This window comes from Leptodactylus fuscus, chromosome 6 (genome assembly GCF_031893055.1).
Source record: "Leptodactylus fuscus isolate aLepFus1 chromosome 6, aLepFus1.hap2, whole genome shotgun sequence".
NCBI classification, from domain to species: Eukaryota; Metazoa; Chordata; class Amphibia; order Anura; family Leptodactylidae; genus Leptodactylus; species Leptodactylus fuscus.
The window spans coordinates 10,558,351-10,583,768 of NC_134270.1; the positions used below are offsets into that span (position 1 = coordinate 10,558,351).

At 45.7% G+C, this 25,418-nt stretch overlaps 1 protein-coding gene across 2 annotated transcripts in view; it reads left to right on the top strand.

Moving 5' to 3' along the window:
* Positions 1 to 432: 432 nt before the first annotated feature.
* The window catches only part of SDK2 (sidekick cell adhesion molecule 2), a 495,641-nt gene continuing 470,655 nt past the window's right edge, over positions 433 to 25,418 (top strand). For both annotated transcript variants that reach the window (XM_075279361.1, XM_075279362.1), the window contains exon 1: positions 433 to 909. In XM_075279361.1, the coding sequence (XP_075135462.1) occupies positions 834 to 909 (76 nt within the window). In that variant the 5' untranslated portion in view covers positions 433 to 833. The remainder of the gene's footprint in view (positions 910 to 25,418) is intronic.

A 25,418-nucleotide genomic window follows, 5' to 3' on the forward strand; every position in this document is an offset into this window, starting at 1 on the left:
AGTGGCGCTGTCTCTACAAGCGCTTTTCTTACATGCACTGGAACAATACAACCTGGACCAGGTAACATCTGCACTAGGGGCGACATTTTACATGCATGCCCCTTTTTTTGTGAGGGAGACAGCTTCATTCTGTTTTAGCTGCCCTGCACTTTCCAAAAGGTTGGCCTGTTTTCTGAAGAAGACTCCTGACTGGATAATCCCTCAGATGTTGTGCATGTGTCTCTCTCTCTCAGCTGCTGCTTGTGCACTAACTACTGGAAATGTCATCATTTGAATGTACAAATGACTGCTGCATTACCAGAGAGCGGCCACTAGGTGGCAGTCCTTGCTATTGTACACTGCACATCCCTCCTCCCCTGTCATTCCCTCTCTCCCTCCTCCTTATCCTAGGTCTTTGGGCTTTAGCAGCAGCAGCATTCCCCTGCTCACCATCCATGGAGCAGCAGGCAAGCTAAGAGCAGCCAAGGAACAAGCAAGTGGAGAAGAAGAAGCAGGAGAGCCTTGCACAAGACACTTCTCCAGGATCAATAGGAAAACTTTACCACCCCAATGCACTGCCCATCCTGGGGAGCAGGGCACTTAAACTTTCTCCTGTACTGGAAGAGGCTATAGGGCTTACAGCAGGACTCTGTGCATCAAACTTCACTGATCTGGGGATCAGATTGGACCCACAAATCCTACAGGACCTTGATCCTTCTCCTGCACCCAATGTGCAGCCATTGCCACCTCTCTGTTGTGGAAACAGCCTGGAATTTGGGGGAGTAGCTGGCATCCCCTCCAAGTGCAAGACCCCCAGTTTATTAACCTCCACACTCAGGATTATTACAGCAGGAATGTCTGGAGCGTACTTGCAGATCTGGATATGGATGGCAGCTCTGGGGGTGCTGCTGTGCCCAGCCTGGGCTCAAGGTTAGTACTATGGGTTGGCATTGATGCCAGGGCTCAGTGAGAGGCTCAGTATGTGATGGTGCAGGTGCACTCATGGGATTCAGGCATTTGCTGGTGCAACAGTGTATCCATTCCATTGCAAATATTGTGGAAGTTTAGTAGCAATGTGCATTGTCTAGGATGATGCCTCGGTGGGTGTCTATGTGTGTGTTGTGGGTATCGCCTTGTATTAGTGGGGTCTGCACCTGTCTGGTGACAAAATAATGACCAAGGTGACAAACAAACTCCATCAGTTGCTAAGAGTCGTGTCTCAGTATCCCTCACAGCATGTCATTGGTATTCTGAACATACTCCATACAGTATCCAGCGTCTTCTGCACAACCCATGAGGACAGGAACCTAACGCTGCTTTTCTGAGGACCACGGCTGAAGTTTATAGCCGGTAACCTGAAGATATCCGGCCGAACGGTGCTGGAAACCATAAATCCAGGTGTAAACCACAATAAACCTCCCATGTGTCCTACTTATAGATGTTCTGGAAGCTGAGATCTGACGATTTGTGTGTGGGCTCCTCAGTGGGGGTCCCTGGTGACTTTGTTAAGGGTGTATATCACATGGTGCAGTCCATTTGCAAATTTGCCGCAATTTTGCATTTATTTTGGTAATACGTTGTGTGACCCCGCCGGATTGTGTGTCTATAATGTAATCACTGGTTCCCTCCATGTCAGTGGGGCACACAAAGCAACTCGGAGTCAGGACCAGAGCAAAAAAGTCCTCAGATCTCAGCAAGTGTGGCATAGGGGCGGTATTAGGATTAATTAGGGTTAAGAAGGAGTTAAGTTAGACATGGCTCCTTGGCTTTAGTAGTAGACTTATTCTATAGAATATTATCATACCGTGGTCTTCAGCTGCTGAGTGTAGTTGAGCCACAGGTAGGAGATGACTGGTCTACGGTATACAGTGTGTCTTATATACAGGTGTCCAGGACTTGCTCCTACTATAAGGATGTCTGCTGACATAAGGAGCAAGCAGACACAACTCTCCATTCAGATTTTTGGCCACTACTCTGTGACTGTGGACATCCCATGTGACGGGGCAAGGTCTCTCTCATCTATAAGATGTCACTAGCACTTGACTTTTTCGCTGTATCTGCAGATCCCGCCATTTGTTCATTGCCCCCGGGGTTGGACAGTCTGTTTTTGATCTAATTTTAGAGACGTGACCTATCCTGTCTCGGTGTGACAAGACGTTGGTTGGGAGATCTTAACGTCCCACCTTATCCTCTGACTAGAGTATATTAACAGAGCCGCGACATCTTTAGGGCAGTGATGTCATCTCTTTGGCAAGTCGCTTGGCATGTAAAGTCTGTGTTCTTGGGTTGCCAACCTTAGCAGTGACTTCATCGTCCTCACTAGTGTTGTTATTCGGTACCCTCAAGGTTTCCATTCCTTCATGCCATAGGACCAGAGTGTCTTCAGAATGTCCCGTCATCTGTTTGGGTCTTCTCAATGGTTTGTCCATGTGGTGGTCTCACATCTTCTTGATGGTCTTCTCTTCTTCTCTTGCTGGGTTGGACTTGATGGACTGATGTCTTCGTCCAACCTCATCTACTATGTAACTATCTAGTAAACTCAGTTGCATTTTCCAGAATAAGATAAAACGTCAAGGAGCAGGTGACAATCAGTGATCATCTTCATGAGTCGTCTTCTCCAACCCAAAGTTCTAAGATGGGTTTGTATTTGGGTTTAAGATTCTTCTGGACATTGACACTTTCCACGTATGGCTTTGATCACACTGTATTCTAGTCTCTTTATATGTTGGTAAGGTTTGACATACATTGTACCTCTGACTGAAGGCTCTGATATCTGCCATCGTATAGGTATATAGTAGTATACATGGCCTATTGGTATTAATCATATGGTTTTTTATGGTGGACTTTCTCTTGGTCTTTCAAGTCCAACCATATAGGTAAGTGTGAAGTATACACAGGATGGTTTTCTTAGTATATACTGTATGTCTGACAGTGCCCTGAGACTAAGCCCATTGAGTGGAACGTCTCTCCATATGCCCTGTCAGTTTATATAGAGGTGATAGTGGGTGACTTTCCAGTGAAGACCTCCACTCAACAATACCCAGACAACCACAAGTTTTACTCACCTCACCTCAGGAATGTCGTTGTAACGGATCACTGTATACATACACGGACAGACATTCATTTTAATAGATGCCTGTAAATACGTTGATGAAGGGAGAGATCTGAGGAGTGTTAGAAAGAGGAATGACCAGTGGGACCCTCCCATGCTTAGCTAAAGTATTGAGAAGTGGGACCCTCCCCCATGCTTAGCTACAGCAATGACCAGTGGGACCCTCCCATACTTAGCTTCAGCAATGACCAGTGGGACCCTCCCATACTTAGCTTCAGCAATGACCAGTGGGACCCTCCCATGCTTAGCTAGAACAGTGCACAGTGGAACCCTCCTATACTTAGCTACAGCAATGAATAGTGGGACCCTCCCGTGCTTAGCTAGAGCAATGAATAGTGGGACCCTCCCATGCTTAGTTAGAGCAATGAATAGTGGGACCCTCCCATGCTTAGTTAGAGCAATGAATAGTGGGACCCTCCCATGCTTAATTAGAGCAATGGATTTGAACCTCCCATGCTTAATTAGAGCAATGAACAGTGGAACCCTCTCATACTTAACTAGAGCAATGCACAGTGGGACCCTCCCATGCTTAACCAGAGCAGTAGACCACTCCCATGCTTAACTAGAAGAGTGGGCAGTGGAGCCCTACGATGCCTAACGACGGCTGAAAAGTGGGCCACTCCCATGCTTAACTACAGCATTGATCAGTGGACCCTCCCCTATTTAACTAGAGCCCCCTTATGGACCGCTCCTTCTCTATACATGATCATTCAATGTGGCGCCCTCATTCACTAGTGCAAGAAGAAAGTAACCCCTGAGCCCTCCTCTAAGTCCTTTCCCCACCTGTTTGCTCCTTGAGGGTATTGTATATCCATCTGTTACTTGTATATGATATTCTCCATATCACAAAGAGATGATATTCCAGCAGATCCTAGCTCGCACCGTCTATATGCGCAGTATTACAAGTTTACTTCTGTATTAATGTGTCATTGTCACCTGCTGCGTGTCATATGGTTATAAATAGCGAGCGTTGTGCATGTAGATTGATAATTGGCTCGGTGCCATATTTATTAGTGTACATAAGCAGGAATCAATTCCTTGCCATACTGTCTAGGCTGCATTGCTTTCATTACATTACTCTTCAGGCTATGGACTGATGTAGCAGAGCTGAGTTTGCTTATAAGCACAGTTTATGGTGATATCTGTACATTTTTGTATAGGTGATTGTGTCTGGTGTATTCTAATGGCAGCCAGGAGTCCTCCATCCATATGAAGTCGAAATGACAATAACTAGTGCACACATGGGTCAGGTCTCAGCTCTCCATAGACTTAAGTGTCAGTCTACACTGAAGTTCTTGCATTCTATTCATTTAATTGTGGAAAGACAGATAAATCATTTTATATCTGAAGATTATAAATAAAACATGTACTCACCCGTAGATGCCATCTATGCCAGTTATATGCCAATGAATAAGTTGCAGCCTGGATATATACATGCTAAGATGGCAATATCCAGGGATCTGACCTGCCTTAGACCAGTCACGTCCGCAATGGCAGCAGGAGGTGACATGTTAGGACTCCATGCATGGGATCAGATCTCATATAATAAGGGTTGGCTCCTTGCTCAAAAACAGCGCCACCCTTGTTCAGTGGCCATATCTGGTATTGCCACTCATTTGAATATTGCAAGGATAGGAATTGCCTTGGTTCTGGGGAAGAACATTGCAGCTATTAGATATGTCATGCTATGGCCCATTACCCTTGCGGGCAGTCGCTTGCCACGTCTTGGGGGCAGGAGGAAATGAGTCCTTGACATGATTGAGGATCCTGTTAAATGCCACCTGTGTGTACTGTGGACTACCCAGCAGCGTACAGTTAAAAGAACACGCTGGCCAATAAATCTTTTGCTTGTGCAGGGGTCTGGCTGTCGGATAATCGCAAACATGTGATCCCATTCCTGATCGTCTGCCGCCGCCGTTCTCCTCTTGGCTTCACATCACAGCGGCCTCCATCTTTCTTCTTTCGGTGTCATTAAACTCTTATGTGTTGCTGCAAACAAGAGGCGTTTCTTCCCCATAGTGGATGCCCCTTTAAGGAACTAGTTGGGGTCCTTATAAATCAATATGTGCTTGGATGTGGGTTGGGGTCTTCGGTGGCCCCATGTTTAATCTTTGCAACGCCTTTATGTGAGCAGGAAACAAGAAGGATCCCCTGACGGCAAGTAGAGATCTTAAAACTGGTGAAACATTGTAGGAGATTATGCAAACTGTATGTATCGATGACCGGTCCTTAGGATAGGTTGTCAATAGGTAATCGGTGGGGGTCTGACACCCAGGACCCTATTCAATTAGCTGGTTGAGGAGGCCGAAGCACTCACCTGAATACTAAGCACAGTGCCACACATATGTTAGTGGCTGGGTTTGGTATTGCAGTTCAGCCCCATTCAGTGGAATGGGACTGAGCTGCAGCTATAACATGTTACCAACGAACGTGATGTCATTGGCACAGAGAAGAAGCCACAGCCTCTACAAGCAGATGACTGGCAGGGGTCCTGGTGTAGAGTACCCAGCGATTACTTATTGATGTTCTGTACCCCTTTAAAATCAATTTAAAGGGATACTATCATTATAATGCAATTTTTTGTCCCTAACACATAGGAATAGCCTAAAGAAAGACTATTCTTCTCCTACCTTTATATGTCTTCTCCGCACCGCCGTTCGGTAGAAATCCCGCTTTTCACCAGTATGCAAATGAGTTCTCTTGCAGCACTGGGGGCGTCCCCAATGCTGTCAGAGAACTCTTCAGCGTTGCCTCCATCCTCTTCAGGAACGGCCTCTCCTCGTGTCTTCTTCCGGTACTGGCTTCAAACTTCTAGGCCTTGGGCAGCCGACTGCGCATGCCTGCTGGCCACAAGAAAATGGCCGCTTACAATACTGTGTAAGCGGCCATTTTCTTGTGGTAGCGGGCATGCGCAGTCGGCTTTGCCCTAGGCCCGAGGCCTAGATGTTTGAAGCCAGTGCCGGACACGAAGAAGAATAAGATGGAGGCGGCCCTGGAGAGTTCTCTCGCAGCATTGGAGACGCCCCCAGTGCTGTGAGAGAACTCATTTGCATACCGACAAAAACCCGGGATTTATACTGAATGGCGGCGCAGAGAAGACATCTAAAGGTAGGAGAAGAATAGACTTTCTTAAAGCTATTCCGACGTGGTACCCAGAAAAAAATCGATTTTAATGATAGAATCCTTTTAAGGACTCTTGGTCAGCGCCAGGAGGGGGTCGGACATGACAGGCAGCAGAATTTGGATTCTGTATATGTCCCTTCCTTTACACCAAAGCACTTGCAGCAGAGTAGAACCGAGCCAGCGTATGTGATTACTTGCATCACGGAGGTGTCAGGCGCGGAGGCCTCGCCGCAGATGGCCTTCCAGGCAGCGGCCTATTTGGTCTTAGTCCGATTGTCAAACGATTCAGCTGTGACCATTTATACGGCGAGGGGTGCCAGCGCTCCCCAGCTGGATTGCACCAGCAGTTTGAAGGTAAATCCGTTGCCGTCTGTCTCGCTAAACTGGTCTTGGATCCGTTGTTCTAAAGATGCAGAAATCCTCCAGACTTGTCTATATAAGGAAGACGCGGCTCGCAATCTGCCGGAGACTCCAATCCTGCTTTTTATCTACAGTTACATTATATGTCAGGGCTATGAAACCGAATCGTCCTAATAAATTTAAGGTGGAGGAGGTTTGGCCTCTGTCCACGGCTCCTAACGCTGGTTTTACTGCAGTAAGGCTTACGGTATGATCCTAAATCATAAGCGGGAACTGCCAGGACACCTGTGAGGGTCGGCGGCCAGCCTGGAGCGTCTTTACAGCAGGAACGTTTGTCACTCTCAGTCTGCCATGGCATGACTCAATACTATATAGAGTATACAGCCATGACATAAAGACCACTGACAGGTGAAATGAAGAATGTTAGGCCATGGGTATCGGTCAGTGTATTGAATGATGTACTCATGTCTAGGGTTGAGCGATCAGGATTGGGAAAGATCGGATCCCGATCGGCGATCGAGCAAATTTCATGATCGGGATTGGCTGGAAAATGATCGAAAATCTGATTTTGAAATCTCAAGATCGGCTCAACCTTACTGTATATATAATATACAATTAGGGTTGAGCAATCGGGAAAGCTCGGATCCCGATCGGCGATCGAGCAAATTTCACGATCAATCCTGAAATCTCAAGATCAGCTCAAACCTATTCATGTCAGCTTAGTTCACCTGTACCAGATCCGGGCCAGGACAGCCCCAAACACAGATCCTTCCGCTTGCTCATTTTTCCTGCTTCCAACATATCAGCTTCAAAAACTGACTATTCGTTACCTTTTTAAGGCCATGATCAAATTAGAGCTGGGAAATTTGGTCCATCCATTGGCCTGATGTACCAATCTGATCCTGGCTCAGCTGAGATGTGTTCGGGATGGTAAATCTGCCCAATATGTGGAACGAGTTTCTTGGCCCAAACACAACGCCGTTCAGTTTAGTTGAGCCAGGCCTGGACCGGCACATCTGACCAGTGCATTAACCAAGTCTCCCTGCCCCAAACTTGGTCAATGAAACGGCATTAGTATATAAAGTTGCTTAGGTCTTTCCAGACATCAGATTTGTTCTAAGGCTGTATTCACACAGAGTAACGCCAGGCGTTTTTTGTGTGTTTTTTGCACATAGCGCCGTGTTTACGGCGCGTAGCGCCGCGTTAACGCCGCGTATACGCGGCGTTAACGCGGCGCTACGCGGCGTAAACGCGGCGCTATGTGCAAAAAACACACAAAAAACGCCTGGCGTTACTCTGTGTGAATACAGCCTTAGGGTCCATTCACACGGAGTAACGCCAGGCGTTTTTTTTGTGTGTATTTTGTGTGTATTTTTACAGCTGTAAAAAGCAGTCTCCATTGAGTTCTATAGTAAAATACGCCTGTAAAATTACGGACGCAAAAAAACGCCAGCATTTTACTATAGAACTCAATGGAGACTGCTTTTTACAGCTGTAAAAATACACACAAAATACACACAAAAAACGCCTGGCGTTACTTCGTGTGAATGGACCCTAAGGCCTATTTCCTATGCTTGAGTTCAGGTTCGGGCCTTCGCATCCCCCGATGCCTGGACTTAGTTTTTCAGGAACGCTTGATACCAAGGAAGAGGAACTGTGGCACACATTGCTGAAAGAGTTAATGCAGTGTCGGAGTAAGGGTAAGTTCGCAACGGGTTTTTTGTGGATACGGCCTCAAAATCCTGACCAAAAAGATGGCTCCTATTGAAATCAATAGTAGCCGCACAGGAGTTTTTTTCCGGGAGCCATTTCTTCCGGAAAACAGAAGCGAGATTCTTCAGGCCGAGGCACCTCATGATTCGGCCTGAAGACACTCTCTCCTCCAGACTAGGCCCGTTCATTGGGTCTAATCCGCCTCAGGTTCTGGACCAAAAAAACCCAGTGTGAACTTACCCTAAGGTTCCTTGGGCCCGCCAGATAAAATCCTTGAGGCCTATCCTTCCAGCCCCTAGGAAATTGACCATAATACCCTTCAAATTTGGAAGTCTTCTGCTGGACCATTATTGTGTTAGACCCTGAGTCCAGTGGAGGATCCTCTACTACTCTTGATAGGTCAGAGCTGTTTTGGGTAGCGCAAGGGGGCCCTGGTGGTCTCAAAGAGGTCTCATTGTATTAGGATGTATTAGGACATACGAGGATACTATCATCAGATTAGCGATCAGGGATCTATGTTCATGAGGCTGGGGTCTTGCACATTGCTGTCTTGCTAGGACAACCTCTATATACTATAAACACATTCCTATTGAACTCTATGGACAAAGCATGGGGTATAGCAGTGCGGTATACACACTGCACTATGCGTGATAAAATCCCATAGACCAACATATAACATCAAAACAGCGCAACATCCCCAGTCCTGAAAACCTGCGCCACGTGCACCAGGCCTCACGACGGTCACACGGGACGGGACGCTTTACAGGAAATAGTGGCCAATTTGTGGAATAACCTCCAGGCTCCAGACTAAAATAGTTGTATAAATAATTCCATCAGTTTTCTCCTTTTTGCTTCGCCGGAGTTATTTGCTTGCCTTGTGTTTTGGGTTTTTTTTGCAACCAACTTTGATCTTTGGACTGTTTCAATATTTGCGGACCCGGCGAGGTTATTTAGTATTTTCCATCGGCCGTCCTGCTTTCTGCACACACTAAATAACCCCGAATATCGCGACCATTTCACTCTATTATTTTTTATATAGTCTGGATCAGGTCGGGGTTTTTTTTTTGTTCTTTTGTAAGTTTTCGACGCTCGGTAAAGTATATTGTGTGGAGAATCTTGACACAAATTGTAATCTGGTCGGGTCGTTAGAGTATAATTGCCCTATAAAATGTACAGCGAGGCATAATTTGTTATGACTTCGGTATTACACATTTCCACCGTCTTTTTAATACGCTTTTATTTAGACTTCAGCCTCGTCTGTATTTGTGGCAATCATTACCGCCGGTGCTTAGGGACTGCTAATAGAGCTGTATTAGTAGGAGCGTCTTAAAGGGCCAGCCTGAAGAGATTGACATGATCCCACTCAAGAGAGCTGGATTAACCAAATTTAACACCCTACACCCCCTGACCCATCATCAGTTCAGCGCGTGTTATTCCTTGTCACATACACTCGTATCTTGCTTACCTTCCCTCTTGGCTGGACTTGTCCAGATATTGTGTCATAAGATATCCAATTTATCAGAACTACATGATTTAGTGATACTCTGTCACAAGGCGATATGCTATATGTGTCGTATGTGTCCAACCAGTGGTTGTCTTAGGTATTGCAGCCAGTCAAGAGTTTTGCCAACATGTCGTGAATTGGTTTTATGAGAATAGGTTAACCTAATTCGAGTCATGGTAACGGGGGACATATCAGTATGGCGTTGTATCTGTATAATGTAAGATAATCTAGCGAAGGAGTAACAAGGCGGCATGGTGATCTATGGTCACCCATAGTCACAGACAAGGTCATCGTGTAGCCTGAGCCAAATGTCTTCCCAACATTTAATATACAAACCACAAACTGCTCCTGAAGGAACGGGGATGCGTCTTGTTTCTTTTTGAAGGGGTTTTTGTTAGGAGTATTTAGGTTCATTGCTTTCTATTTTTCTTACCTGGGGAGTTTTTGGCTGCGCAGTGTCTGGGGTGGCATCCTGGAGCTGCGGGGTTGTCCTGTCGTGAGTATTGGTGCACACCTTCTGACTTGCACGCGCGCACTGCTGGTAGGCAGCTTTATCTCCTGGTTGATTAGTCTGTCCTCCCATTTGCACCTGGGAGGAGTGGTCTCTACTCTGTATTTAAACCCATGCCTCCCATGGTTCTGTGCTGAGTGTCGCTTTTACAGAGCTAGGCCTTAGCAGGAGGAGTAGGTGGTTATCTTGGATAGAGGAAGTTCCGTGGTTGGTTTTTGGGAGGTTTTGGGTGAACGAGTTGGTTTGTGTTTTCCCTTCTGTGTTCACCAATCCTCCCTCTGTGTATAATTGACTGTGTGAGTGAATTGCCTTATCCTTTGATTTCTACTCAGTTTCCCTGTGTTTGTTTCCTAGTGTAAGGTTCCTTCCCATATTGGTTTGGGGGAATCCTTTCCCACATTTTTCCTGTGTGCTGCTTGTGTTGTTAGTCAGCGCACCCCCTTGTCAGTCCCTGTCAGTAGCAGCTTCACTTGTTCGTTAGGGGTGACCCCCTTTAGTCTCCAGTCCCTAGAGGTCTTATAGGGCATTCCTTCTCCCACTTCCCTCTAGGCCTACGGTATCAGTGAGAGAGGAGCTGTCGGGGTCAGGCTTAGCCTGAGTACAGCCGACCCACACCCGTGAGGCAGGGACCGGGATAGCTAGTGGGAGTAGTGCAGGGCGAGATTCCCTACTGCTATCCCTTAGCCCCGTTGCAGCTACCTGGACTGACATAACAGTTTTTGGTTTAGATGTATCTATAGATGTTTTTCTCTTTTAGGGTAAGTTCACACTCGGAGGTTTTTGGTCAGGATTTTGAGGCTGTATCCGCGTCAAAATTCTGAACAAAAAGATGGCTCCCATTGAAATCAATGGGAGCTGTTCAGGTGTTTTTTCCGGGAGCTGGTTTGTTCCAGCTCCTGGAAAAAGAAGCGAGATGCTCATTCTTCAGGCCGTTTCGGCCTGAAGACTCTCCCTCCTAGGCCCATTCATTGGGCCTAATCCAGAGTGGAGTGCGCGACTGGATGCCTGTGCAGTGCACCGGCAATCAGTCGCGGCTACTCGTATTTTGGGCCGGAACCTGAGGCGACCTCCGCCTCAGGTTCCGATCCAAAAAATCCTGTGTGAACTTACCCTTAGGATAAGTTCACACAGGTTTTTTTGGCAGCGGATTTTGACACAGAATCCACCTCTAAATCCGCTGGCAAAACCAGCTCCCATTGACTTCAATGGGAGCCACTCATGACGTGACCATTCTTGTTGCGGATTCCATAGCTGTATCTGCCACAGCGCGACACTCTCCTCCTGACTAGGCCCTTTCATTTGGGCCTAATCTGGAGCGGAATTCCTTGACTGCAATGCACCGGCATCCAGTTGCAGCTAGCCGTTTTTTGTACCGGATTCTGAGGCGGCCTCCACGTCAAAATCCAGTCCAAAAACCCGCGTGTGAATTTACCCTTATGGAGGAAGCCTTGTCGTAAAATAGGTCTCCATTAGGGTTGAGCCAATCTTGAGATTTCAGGATCGATTTTAAAATCCGATTTCCAATCATTTTCCAGCCGATCGCGATTGTGAAATTTACGCTATGGCCGATCCGATCTTTCCCAATCCCGATCGCTCAACCCTAATTGTATATTATATATGCAGTAGGGTTGATCCAATTTTCGATCATCAGTGACATTTGCTCGATTGCCGATCGTGATCCGATCTTTCCCGATCCCGATCGCTCAACCCGTCTCCATAACCAACTGAGTCTCTCCATCGTGATGCGTTACTCCCCTGCCGAAACCTCAACGTATATTTAAGATTCCTTTTATCTGTCATGCCATAATCCAGATAATCTTCTAATCCAACACTTAAACAATCCAGAATATTCCGTAATCCAGATTAATGGAATTTTACTGTATTTGGATATGATCTAGACGGCAGCGTGTTCAGTAATCCTTTAATTCGTAGGCGGGTGTTCGGCCGAAGCTTTCACAGATGGCTGCAGAGTCCAGAGCCACATTGAGGTGCGGAATGAGACATTACCCAGACTCTACAAAACTTACAAAGATAGATCTTGATTTCCTCAGGGGAGATGTCAGAAAAGAGAGAGTACATGGTCACACTGGGATTCGGAAATGTAATTCTCTCTGAGGTACCCTGAGAAATGGTCCACGGGGACATCCACGGCAAGTCGATCTCTGCCAGTCAGACGCACAACGCTAGGTACAAGGGAAAACAGAGAAACTGAGCACGCAGATAATGGCAGGGGGCATGTGGAGAGCGGTCGATGATGACAAAAGTGGAGAACGGTAATTCTGAAATCTCTTACTGACAGCACTGTCCAAAAGTTTTCAGAAGCTGAGTAGAAAAAGCTGTAAAGTGAGAATGCTATCAGAAATGGAAAGGTTAGTAGTTTATATTTTGTGAATAGGGTTGATCGGGATCGGAAAAGATCGGATCCTGATCGGCGATCGAGCAAATTTCACGATCATGATCGGAAATCGGATTTTGAAATATCAAGATCAACTCAATCCTAAAAGTGACTTTTCCCATAGAGATGCATTGACTAGGGTTAGGCAATCGGGATCGGAAAAGATCGGATCCCGATCGAGCGAATTTCACGATCGTGATCGGCTGGAAAATGATCGGAAATCGGATTTTGAAATCTCAAGATCAGCTCAACCCCATTTGCGAATGAAGAAAAGAGAAATGGAAATTTTTTTTAATCTTTCTTTTCACAATAGTTTTGAGTTGTCACCATTGATCTCTGCATCGCCACTTGTGCATGTGTCATGGCCACCGCTGTAGTGCAACGACCTCCGGGCATCAGCTGTCTGATACTTGATCATCCGAGAGTTTACTTTGTGTTAATTATTAACCAATGAAGTAGAAGGTGAAATGGATCGCGCTTGGCATCTCACTTTATCCTAGTTTGTTAGTGTCTTCTCATCAATGTCTATCTAAATACAGAGATAGTCTTGTCCATAGTTGCAATACTGAATGCATCCTGGGGTCAAGTGTGGCGCTGTTTTTGGAAAAATAAAATCATATACAACCACTTTGATCTTAGCTGGGGGCTATTTAGTCTCTCCTATACCTTTGCTCTGGGGATAGTCCTACCATAAGACTCTGGCCCCACGTTGCAGAAATGCAGCTTTTTTTCGTTTGTGGATTGAGCAGATGGGAGAAGTATAAGAATGTTTCTAGATTCTTCCCATGCCATTCTTCGCTGTGGCTCAGGCCTCGTTCACATCTGCGTTGGTAATTCGTTGAGGGCAGTCTGCATAGGAATGCATTGGCAAGCGGTGTGCAGTGAAGCACACGGACCCAATAGAATATAATGGGGTCCGTGTGCTTTCCGCACGGCCTCCGCACGCGTTATATGGACAGGAAAGTAGATCGTGAACTACTTTTCTGTCTGCATGTTCTGTGCGGAGACCGTGCAAAAAGCACACAGACCCCATTATAGTCTATGGGGTCCGTGTGCTTTCACTGCACACCGCTTGCCAATGCATTCCTATGCGGACTCCCCCGAACGGATTCCCAACGCAGATGTGAACGAGCCTTCAAACAAATGCAGTAAAATCTGCAACAAAAAAAGCTGCGTTTCTGCAACGTGGGGCCTCAACCTAAATGGAGTCGGTCAGCAGAATCCAGAGTATTAACCCCGGCCTGCAGATAGATAGGTTAGAGTCACCTGGATCAAACTGCGTTTTCCCTAGTGAATTGCCGCAACCGTTGCAGAGATATGCTTTATATCAATATGCAAATACGCTCTTCGGGGCAATGGCAGCACTCTCGTTGCTCCAAAAATTGAATTTGCCTACTGACAAAGACATCAATATCTGTGCAATTCACAAGTGGAAAGCATTGTTTGATTCGGGCGACCCTAACCTATGTTCCTGAAACAGCGCCACCTTTGTCCACAGGCCGTGACTGGCATTGCAGCATTTGAATTGCAGTACCAGAAACTGCCTATAGTCAGAGTGGCGCTGTTCTCATAACAATAGCAGCCCTTTATGCTCTGATAGAGTGGCTATGTATGGCAGTAGCCGTATAACGGTTGTAAGGACACATTACAGGCGCCGGGATGGTTTCACATCTATGGATATACAATCAATTTACTAAATGACAGATGATATTTTTACCTCATTTGCTCAGTCTGATTATCCGCACGATTGCCCGTTATTGTCCGCGTTGCATCAATAACTGCTTCATGTAAATGGGACTATAGAAATATACGAGATAGGCTGAAATATTCTAATTATATTTCCTTGTGATGCCTGTAGTCGTGTGCGCGGAATTATAATCTTATGTGGACGAGGGACAGCAATGGTTAATATATTTTGGTCCATGGGAGCTGAAGGGTGGCTCGCCTTCCCCACCAGAAGCCGCATTGTCACTCAGGTGTCCTAAATCTTGTCTGGGCTGCAGACAGACCCAATGACTTCCTCTTCTGCTTCGCCACATTACTTAATGATAGGGGCATTTCCGGATGGCGCGGTGGTGCATTTCTAGGAGCTACCTGGGGATAGGCACCGCCACGCTATTGGCAAGGCTCTGCCCCAAGCAACATGTGCTACTTCATCATCCTGTCACCGGTGTGTGAGCTTTGCCTGCACTGCCTGGAAATCTCACCCGTCAGGACCCGGCCGGGTGCAATTAGTCACTCGTCCTTGGCATGGAGCAGATGAAGCCGGCTGTAACACCTTCAGCGCTGGAAGCCAGCTAACCCCCAGACTAATTTCCCTGCAGGCCGCTGCAATAAACCATATTGGACCAAAGTCAGTAACTCAAAACTACCATAGACTGCAAGAATTCTCTGCAAGCCGGTGCAGTATTCACATTACATCCAAAATTCTGAAAGCAAAAAGAGGGCACCTACCCCTGGTTCACAACACGAACATGGAGTAAGATAGCAACAGGGCCTCTTAGGAAGGACCGCCATAGTGTCCCCAATAATAGGCAACCACAGTGCGCACATAATAAAGACACCTATAGTCATCCCTTTATACCATGGTTCCCTATAATAAAAAGCTAGTCAAAGTGCCCCAATAATAAAGACAGACAAAGTGCCCCAATAATAAGGACAAAGTGCCCCAATAATAAAGACAGACAAAGACAGACAACGTGCCCCAATAATAAAGACAGTCAAAGTGTCCCAATAATAAAGACAGTGCCCCAATAATAAGGACAAAGTGCCCCAATAATAAAGACAACGTGCCCCAATAATAAAGACAAAGCGCCCCAATAATAAGGACAAAGTGCCCCAATAATAAGGACAAAGTGCCCCAATAATAAAGACAACGTGTCCCAATAATAAAGACACAGTGCCCCAATAATAAGGACAAAGTGCCCCAATAATAAAGACAAAGTGCCCCAATAATAAAGACAACGTGTCCCAATAATAAAGACACAGTGCCCCAATAATAAGGACAAAGTGCCCCAATAATAAAGACACAGTGCCTCAATAATAAGGACAAAGTGCCCCAATAATAAAGACAACGTGTCCCAATAATAAAGACACAGTGCCCCAATAATAAGGACAAAGTGCCCCAATAATAAAGACACAGTGCCTCAATAATAAGGACAAAGTGCCCCAATAATAAAGACAAAGTGCCCCAATAATAAGGACAGTCAAAGTGTCCCAATAATAAAGACAGTGCCCCAATAATAAGGACAACGTGCCCCAATAATAAAGACAACGTGCCCCAATAATAAAGACAAAGTGTCCCAATAATAAGGACAAAGTGCCCCAATAATAAGGACAAAGTGCCCCAATAATAAGGACAAAGTGCCCCAATAATAAGGACAAAGTGCCCCAATAATAAAGACAAAGTGCCCCAATAATAAGGACAAAGTGCCCCAATAATAAAGACAGACAAAGACAGACAACGTGCCCCAATAATAAAGACAGTCAAAGTGTCCCAATAATAAAGACAGTGCCCCAATAATAAGGACAAAGTGCCCCAATAATAAAGACAACGTGCCCCAATAATAAAGACAAAGCGCCCCAATAATAAGGACAAAGTGCCCCAATAATAAGGACAAAGTGCCCCAATAATAAAGACAACGTGTCCCAATAATAAAGACACAGTGCCCCAATAATAAGGACAAAGTGCCCCAATAATAAAGACAAAGTGCCCCAATAATAAAGACAAAGAGCCCCAATAATAAGGACAAAGTGCCCTAATAATAAAGACAAAGTGCCCCAATAATAAAGACACAGTGCCCCAATAATAAGGACAGTCAAAGTGTCCCAATAATAAAGACAGTGCCCCAATAATAAGGACAAAGTGCCCCAATAATAAAGACAAAGTGCCCCAATAATAAGGACAGTCAAAGTGTCCCAATAATAAAGACAGTGCCCCAATAATAAGGACAACGTGCCCCAATAATAAAGACAACGTGCCCCAATAATAAAGACAAAGTGTCCCAATAATAAGGACAAAGTGCCCCAATAATAAGGACAAAGTGCCCCAATAATAAGGACAAAGTGCCCCAATAAAGAAGACAACGTGCCCCAATAGTAAGGACAAAGTGCCCCAATAATAAAGACAAAGTGCCCCAATAATAAGGACAAAGTGCCCCAATAATAAAGACAACGTGCCCCAATAATAAAGACAAAGTGCCCCAAAAACAAGGACAAAGTGCCCCAATAATAAAGACAGACAAAGTGCCCCAATAATAAGGACAAAGTGCCCCAATAATAAAGACAAAGTGCCCCAATAAAGAAGACAACGTGCCCCAATAGTAAGGACAAAGTGCCCCAATAATAAAGACAAAGTGCCCCAATAATGACAAAGTGCCCCAATAATAAAGACAACGTGCCCCAATAATAAAGACAAAGTGCCCCAATAACAAGGACAAAGTGCCCCAATAATAAAGACAGACAAAGTGCCCCAATAATAAGGACAAAGTGCCCCAATAATAAGGACAAAGTGCCCCAATAATAAAGACAAAGTGCCCCAATAAAGAAGACAACGTGCCCCAATAGTAAGGACAAAGTGCCCCAATAATAAGGACAAAGTGCCCCAATAATAAGGACAAAGTGCCCCAATAATAAGAACAAAGTGCCCCAATAATAAAGACAACGTGCCCCAATAATAAAGACAAAGTGCCCCAATAACAAGGACAAAGTGCCCCAATAATAAAGACAGACAAGGTGCCCCAATAATAAGGACAAAGTGCCCCAATAATAAAGACAACGTGCCCCAATAATAAAGACAAAGTGCCCCAATAACAAGGACAAAGTGCCCCAATAATAAAGACAGACAAAGTGCCCCAATAATAAGGACAAAGTGCCCCGATAATAAGGACAAAGTGCCCCAATAATAAGGACAAAGTGCCCCAATAATAAAGACAAAGTGCCCCAATAAAGAAGACAACGTGCCCCAATAGTAAGGACAAAGTGCCCCAATAATAAGGACAAAGTGCCCCAATAATAAGGACAAAGTGCCCCAATAATAAGGACAAAGTGCCCCAATAATAAAGACAACGTGCCCCAATAATAAAGACAAAGTGCCCCAATAACAAGGACAAAGTGCCCCAATAATAAAGACAGACAAAGTGCCCCAATAATAAGGACAAAGTGCCCCAATAATAAGGACAAAGTGCCCCAATAATAAGGACAAAGTGCCCCAATAATAAAGACAAAGTGCCCCAATAAAGAAGACAACGTGCCCCAATAGTAAGGACAAAGTGCCCCAATAATAAAGACAAAGTGCCCCAATAATAAGGACAAAGTGCCCCAATAATAAAGACAACGTGCCCCAATAATAAAGACAAAGTGCCCCAATAACAAGGACAAAGTGCCCCAATAATAAAGACAGACAAAGTGCCCCAATAATAAAGACAGACAAAGTGCCCCAATAATAAAGACAGACAAAGTGCCCCAATAATAATAACAGCAAGACAGTTAGTGACCCAAAAATAAAAATATCCAAAGTGACCCATAAAGTCATGTTTGACCATAATGAAGACACCACAGTCCCCGATAGTGAATACGACCATAGTGTTCCCCATAAAAGACAGTGTGTGCCTATATCGTGGCCGCAACAATACCCAGTAATAAAGACCATTTCCATTTCCATTGCCCATCTTCCCCAGGGATAAGCAGCATAAGAGATGCCGGCAGCCCCTTATCTCTATGTACATACAGCAGGGCTGTGTACACACGGGCACTCGGCGCTGGGAGAGCTTCCAGTCGTCCATTATTTCAGGGTATATCTGCCGCCAGGTCTGACTCTTTGCTCGTTACTATCTTGACGGTAGAATTAGTGCTTATTCTTGTATTAATGTCGTGTTTGCGGTTTTCATATGTTAATGATACGGACTAGAAGGTCGTCATTGCAGCTGTCATCGGACGCCGCACAATAACTGGGACGAGTGGAGATAAAGAGATGTGGAGCCGTCCATCAAACCTAGGAAACGGCATGGAAATTACATCAATAGCTATGTATCTATCCATCGCCTGGAACTCTCATGTGTTACTATATAATCTCATGTCAGTTACTGTCCTCATTGGGAATACACACCAGTGTTGGCAGCTGCAATGGGCTCTGCAGACAGTGGGGCACTGGATGTATTGGCCTATCCATCACAGTACTAGTAGACAAGAGTGCTAGGGCCCTGCCCTTCTTTCTGTGAAGGGCTGGGAAGAAATGGCCATCATATTTTGATTTTTGATCTTCTCTAACTTCTCTCCTTTATTTAGGGCTTCTCAGGTCATGGTGATCCTGGGGCCTCACCAGTGATCCATCCAAGAACTACTGTACAGCCCCAGCCCAATTGCACTATGTAGCAGACATAATACCCCCTAGTAGTACCATATACTACCCCAATAAGACCACCTACCGCAATGCAGTGCATATGTCTCCCCAGATGTACCAAATACCACATTGTAACTCCAAATACCAGCAGTATTGTCACCCTTCCACCACTACCTCTACTGGCAACATCATTGTCCTCCTTCCTATTTCTCCCCAAATAGAAGCTACGTTTTTCTCTTCCTTTTCATACAATCTTCAATGGTAACAGTGTTGTCCCTCTTTCCACATTATCTCCACTGGCTGCAGCATTGTCTCCCTTCCCATACCATCTCCACTGGCTGCAGCATTGTCTCCCTTCCCATACCATCTCCACTGGCTGCAGCATTGTCTCCCTTCCCATACCATCTCCACTGTCAGCAGCATTGTCTCCTTTCCCATACTACCCCCACTGGCAGCAGCATTGTTCCCTTTCCCCATACCTCCTTCATTGGCACCAGCATTGTTCCCTTTCCCCATGCCTCCTCCATTGGCAGCATTGTCTCCCTTCCCACATCATCTCCACTGACAGCAGCATTGTCCCCCTCGCCACATCATTTCCACTGGCAGTTGCATTGTTCCACTTTGCATACCATCTCCACTGGCTGCAGTATTGTCTCCCTTCCCATACAATCTCCACTGGCTGCAGCATTGTCTCCCTTCCCATACCACCCCCACTGGCAGCAGCATTGTCTCCCTTCCCATACCATCTCCATTGGCAGCAGCATTGTTCCCTTTCCCCATGCCTCCTCCATTGGCACCAGCATTGTCCACTTCTCAGCTAAGTTTAATGATTGCAGCATTGTCTCCCTTCCCATACCATCTCCATTGACAGCAGTATTGTCCCCCTTCCCACATCATTTCCACTGGCAGCAGCATTGTCCCCCTTACCATGCCACCCCCAATCCAATTGGAGCAGCGTTGCGCACCATCCCATGGGTGGTAGTCATTCTATTTGGTAGAAATTGGAAACAGAATTCTCCAAGGTAGGGCAACTTTTTGGGTGTCATGATAATTGGTGATTGTTCATACTCATATATTCTATAATGTAAGTATACAAGGATTTCTATTTTGGGTAATGCCACAGCAAAAAGGGCGCATGAATAGGCCTAGCTTACACTAAGGCTTACCTATAGATACCAAATACGAATGTCGGCCCATACACAGGTGGATTGCAATGGCATTATCCAGTAGAGGCCCCCTTTTTGTCAGCCCCCTCTACTCTATTTCTCCGGTGATCCTTTCTACATGTTTTGCATTCGTACAGATCCTCCCCATAGCCCAGGGTTACAAGATCTCCGAGACTTACATTGATGCTGCCTGCAGACGCAACCTATTGGGGATTACATACCGCAGTAATGAGTAGCTTTCCCTGCTGGCTTGGAAGGGGTTAATGCATAATATGCAAGAAAATGTCAGAAAGTGCAGGTTCTGATGAGTTATATCTATTAAATAGAAATGAGACTTTGACAGCAAACAGTTTTATGGCGGGATCATCATTATTGCTGTGAATGCATCGGGCGAGGGAGACGCGGGACGTCTACTACACATTCTTCCACTATAAGAGGCCGACGAACATAATTCTGGAGATTATTCAGCATCATCTTCTGTGTCTGTCACATCTTCGCCACATGTTCCCCTGCGGGGACGCAGATTACTTTGCTTGGTTGAATACTCATTGTGCCTTTGACAGAAATGAGATCTACATGTGCTATTAACTCTTTTGGCCGGTCTTCCAGATGCCGGTCTGTTTTGAATAAAGACATCTGCGAGTGGAGGGCTGGCTCCCGCTTCTTATGGACAGTCTTGGCCGGGGTCTACTCTTTGCTGTCCAAGAATAGTTGTAACAAGAGGTTGGGTGCCAGAAGTACAAGGTTCGGAATAGACGAAAGCACAATGTGGGGGAATGACTGGGAAAGAAGGGGCAGCCGGGGTCCTCTGCAACTGTGGTTGTGTATACACTATATAGGGATGGTCATTTTTTTACTTTTATGGGTTTTGCCACCTGCCTTGGGTCAGAAGGGGGTACTGTGTCTCCTTAAAAGGAGTCTGTCACTTGAACCCAGTATATAGGTAATCAAAAATCCGTGTCCCCCGTTCCCAAGATAGCACCGTTTTGTCGATATGCAAATGATCTCTTTGGAGCAATGAGTAAGTTGGCAATGCTCCAAAGAGTTAATTTGCATATTGACGAAATGGGAATATCTCAACTACATATATTGGGTCACATCGGCACATGGCTCTCCATTGTTCGCACCCGAACAAAAGAGATGGACCGCTAAAATAGGCTGACCCCATAGACTGTAATAGGATCCGCCAGGTATGTCGGGTGTCCGCTGTAAAACCAGTGGAGAGAAAAGTCCTCCATGCCGGTGGAGTCTTCAACGGAAATGTGAACTTCGGCGTCTTACGAGGTCTACGTGCCTTGCTATGCATTCGGGGAAAGAATATGCTCTTGATGTAAAAACTTGCTCTAGCACCAACTTTTTGAAGGTAGCTCCCTATAGATCAATGCATGGTTTACAAGAATCCTAGAGACATGATCTGGGATTAAAACCAAACCAGAATATCTCCTCCAAAAGGAAGAGAGACCCATTTGCAGCTGTTTCGGGGATTCGAGGGTACTGGTTAGCAAGGTAAGAGGTCATAGACACCTTGTTACCTTGTAGTGTTTTATTACTGAACCCCCTGACAAAAAAATGGGAGTCCACTGCCACCTTAAAGGTATTGGACTGTCACCAGGTGGAATATCATGACATAATATCATCCATAACTTTGTGGCTGTTGGATGTCTAGCCTCTAGGACCCAACTTAGCGAACCGGCCACCCGGTTATAGAGAGAACTGCTGTCGGCCCCTGAATGTCTTGGACACCTGCTGTGCAGGACAACTGTAGCACGACTGAAACAAGGAAACCAGCATGGTGGCCGCAGCCGTCTCAGAGGTTGAGCCGCTACCGATCGAAACACAACGCAGCATTGTGAAAGGGACAAAGCACTGACTCTGTGTCTGTCTTAGAATCGATGAGAGAATCAGAGATCGGACCCCACAACTCATACCCTAGTGATGAAAGATGAGAATACCCCTTTAGCTGATGACATCACGTCCATTGGTCACAAGCGACCTGCAGTACTCAGCACAGCCACTATAATATGTACGGCGCTGTGCTTGGTATTCAGCGAAGAGCCTGCATCGGAACGTCAAACATTCAATCTGCAGGATCCAGGGGGTTCCAATCACATAGAGATAGGTCATCCTTATGTAAGTCCCAGAATACCCGTTTAATGAGAGTTTTAGGTTGCAAGCTGCTCTATACTATGCTAACACAAGACCCAGCGCTGTCTCATCTCGTATTATGCGTCTTCCCCCTCCCTTCCCTTGTTGGACCCCTCTAGAGTTCCATCTTCTTTGATCTTCCATCATTTATGGTAAAACATGCAATAGTATGCCAAAAAACTAACATTCCCTATAGAGGTATCAGTCCTGAAATTCTATTCCTGCATTACAAGCGCTGCAAAAAAAAAAAATGCAGTCTGATTTATTTTTCCCCAGGATCGTCCAAGACTTTCCACCTGGCAGGAGAAAGATGAAGCGGGTCACCAGGTGGAAGCCCTCTCGCTTCATATAGTTTACTTGTTAGTCTGCGCACAGAATGGGATCTCCGAGACTGCAGAGATTATGTACGGTCCTGGAATTGTCCATGGTGACCTCCTGAGCGGGCAAGGTTTGACGGAAATAACATCGGGGTGTTGCATTTGGCCGTTGGGCTGGTTCCCTCTCCATTGCCGTCATGTTAATCTAGATCTATAATCTGGACAGCTCAGCAGAATGAGCCGCGCTGAAAGATGCCAGCTTGGGATTCGCAGCTAGTTTGACAGCGCACAGATAAAACAAGTACACAAGGGACAGCTTCTAAGGTCATAGAGGTAGATTAGTCTGGAACAGAAGTTACTACTTCCAAAGGCAGAAGATAGAGCTCTGCACCGAAGGTGAACGTCCCCGCAACGAAACGACTTGTGAATTGTAATGGATGACTTAACTCTTTCGTATCTCCTCCACCTATAACAAAAAAAAAAAAATACAGGTTCGGATGCCAAAAATGAGGTCACCTATCACAATGCATTAATTGTGCAGTCAGCAACCTTGTATCTGCGGGCTCCTTGGCCCGAGGCCCAAACATTTTTAGACATTTGGTGTCTTAAGACGTAATTGTTTTATTATTGTGTTACACATGCTAGCGCCTATCCTGGGGTTGTCTGTGCATTCACAAAATTTGCAAGTCTCGCCTTGGATCCCAAAGCCCTTTCAGAAGTGACAAGTGAGGACGTACAAGCCTCGGCGCTTGCCAAAAGTTGTTTTGGCATCTGAGAGCGATGCCCGCTTTTCACCACCACGCATGTTGACATTATCATGCTCACAATGGGCTGTTTTATCGTTGTAAATGAAAGGAATGCGTCTCGGGTCCTTGATTTTTTTTGGTCTTTTCCTGATCAAGAATTAGTTGATCGTGATTTTTAAAGAGGCACTCCAACAAAAAGTTGCCTATCATAGGCTATTATTAAAAGGGGTTGGCCAGGTTCTGATTGGTGGGGGTGGCCCCTGCATGGATCAGATCTTCGAGGCCACTTATGAGCAGTTGAGTCCAACCGAGAAGATGGACCTTGACGTTAGTAAGAGCTGAGCTGCAGTGTGCATGCCCGGCCATTATACACGGACCAGAGCCAAATGCTTCCAACTCTGGGCAGTATACGTACGTTGTGGGCATCAGAAATGACTGATCCATGTGGGATCAACCTGTCACAGATCAGATATTTAAAACCTGTCCCAAGTCTTTCTTCACTTCTGATATGGTTCCTTCCATGATACCTATGCTCCAAATGGATTTGCAGAGACTCCCCTTGCTCTACTCTGAATATTGTCAAAGGGCAACAATTGAAAGATCAAGGTGATCTAACTTCAATTTCTCCCTATCAGCTCTTACGAGTAGGAGGGAGGAGTGTGAAGCTGCATTTCATTGAAGTACACTGGAGATTCTGCACTCAGCACTCACAGATAACAAAGACAAACAATGTAAGGCAGGGGATTTTTATAATTATGCAGCTACTCATTGTAAAGACCCACCAAGTACCTTCTTAGTTCATTAGGTATGGGTAGAACATACAGAGCAGTTAGGAAAGTACGGAAGGGCTGCCAGATGGATTTGATGAATGATTAGTTTTATTATTATTTTATTTTTAGCCTACATATTCCGCACGTGTACCTAAGAGACTGACACCTTGTCCACAAAGAAGGACATGTTATAGATTGGTAGTCAGATTGGATGACCTACCTGCCCATAATGAAAGGGTTCACAATACACAAATATCACTGAGATGAGCTGGATCTAGATATTGCTGAATTGCTGCAGCATTAACTGTCCCAAAAAATTTCAGGGGTGCTTCTTTAACACATTTTGCTACGCATGGTTGCTCTTTTCTCCAACACAGACCAGTTTCTGGTCACTATTTTACATGGATATATTCTCTAGAAATATTATGGGTGCATGAAATTGTCTGGTTTGAGCAAATCTTCCATTAGGCATTCTCATTCCATGCATTCCTAATGGACAGAGCGCTCAGGTTGAATGCTCTTTTCTCCGTCTTGAGTTTTATACCATTACTGTAACAGCAGAAGGTCGAGGATTGGCCCAGGGCTGTCTGGGCCTACTAATAAGGCAAGTGGTTGAACCTCTTTGGGGCAAGTTTTACCCGTTACATAGTTACTTTTCATCTTCCCATGTGTCTGTCATATCCTCACCACATGTTCCCCCGAGGGTCTGCAGATTACTCTGCTTGGTTGGAGACTCATGGTGCCCTTGAAAGAGGATAGATCTAGATCTGCCGTTAACTACTTCCCGTCAAGAGCGTTGAATCGATGAGAAAGAAGGATTTGTCTGCGACTCCTTTGCCAATGCTAAAAAAACCTCATATCACCAAGATGGTAACAGCAACATGGTAATCGACAGTGGTGTAACTAGGAACGGCGGGGCCCCGTGGGGAACCTTTGATATGGGCCCCCCTCGACCGACGCCGAAGACCTCGACCAACCCCCCCTTGCTTTCCTGCGCGCACTATTAAGCCCCATAATGGCCCCTGCACACAGTATTATGCCCCATAGTGGCCCTTGTACACAGTATTATGTCCCATAGTGGCCCCTGCACACAGTATTATGTCCCATAGTGGCCCCTGCACACAGTATTATGTCCCATAGTGGCCCCTGCACACAGTATTATGTCCCATAGTGGCCCCTGCACACAGTATTATGTCCCATAGTGGCCCCTGCACACAGTATTATGCCCCATAGTGGC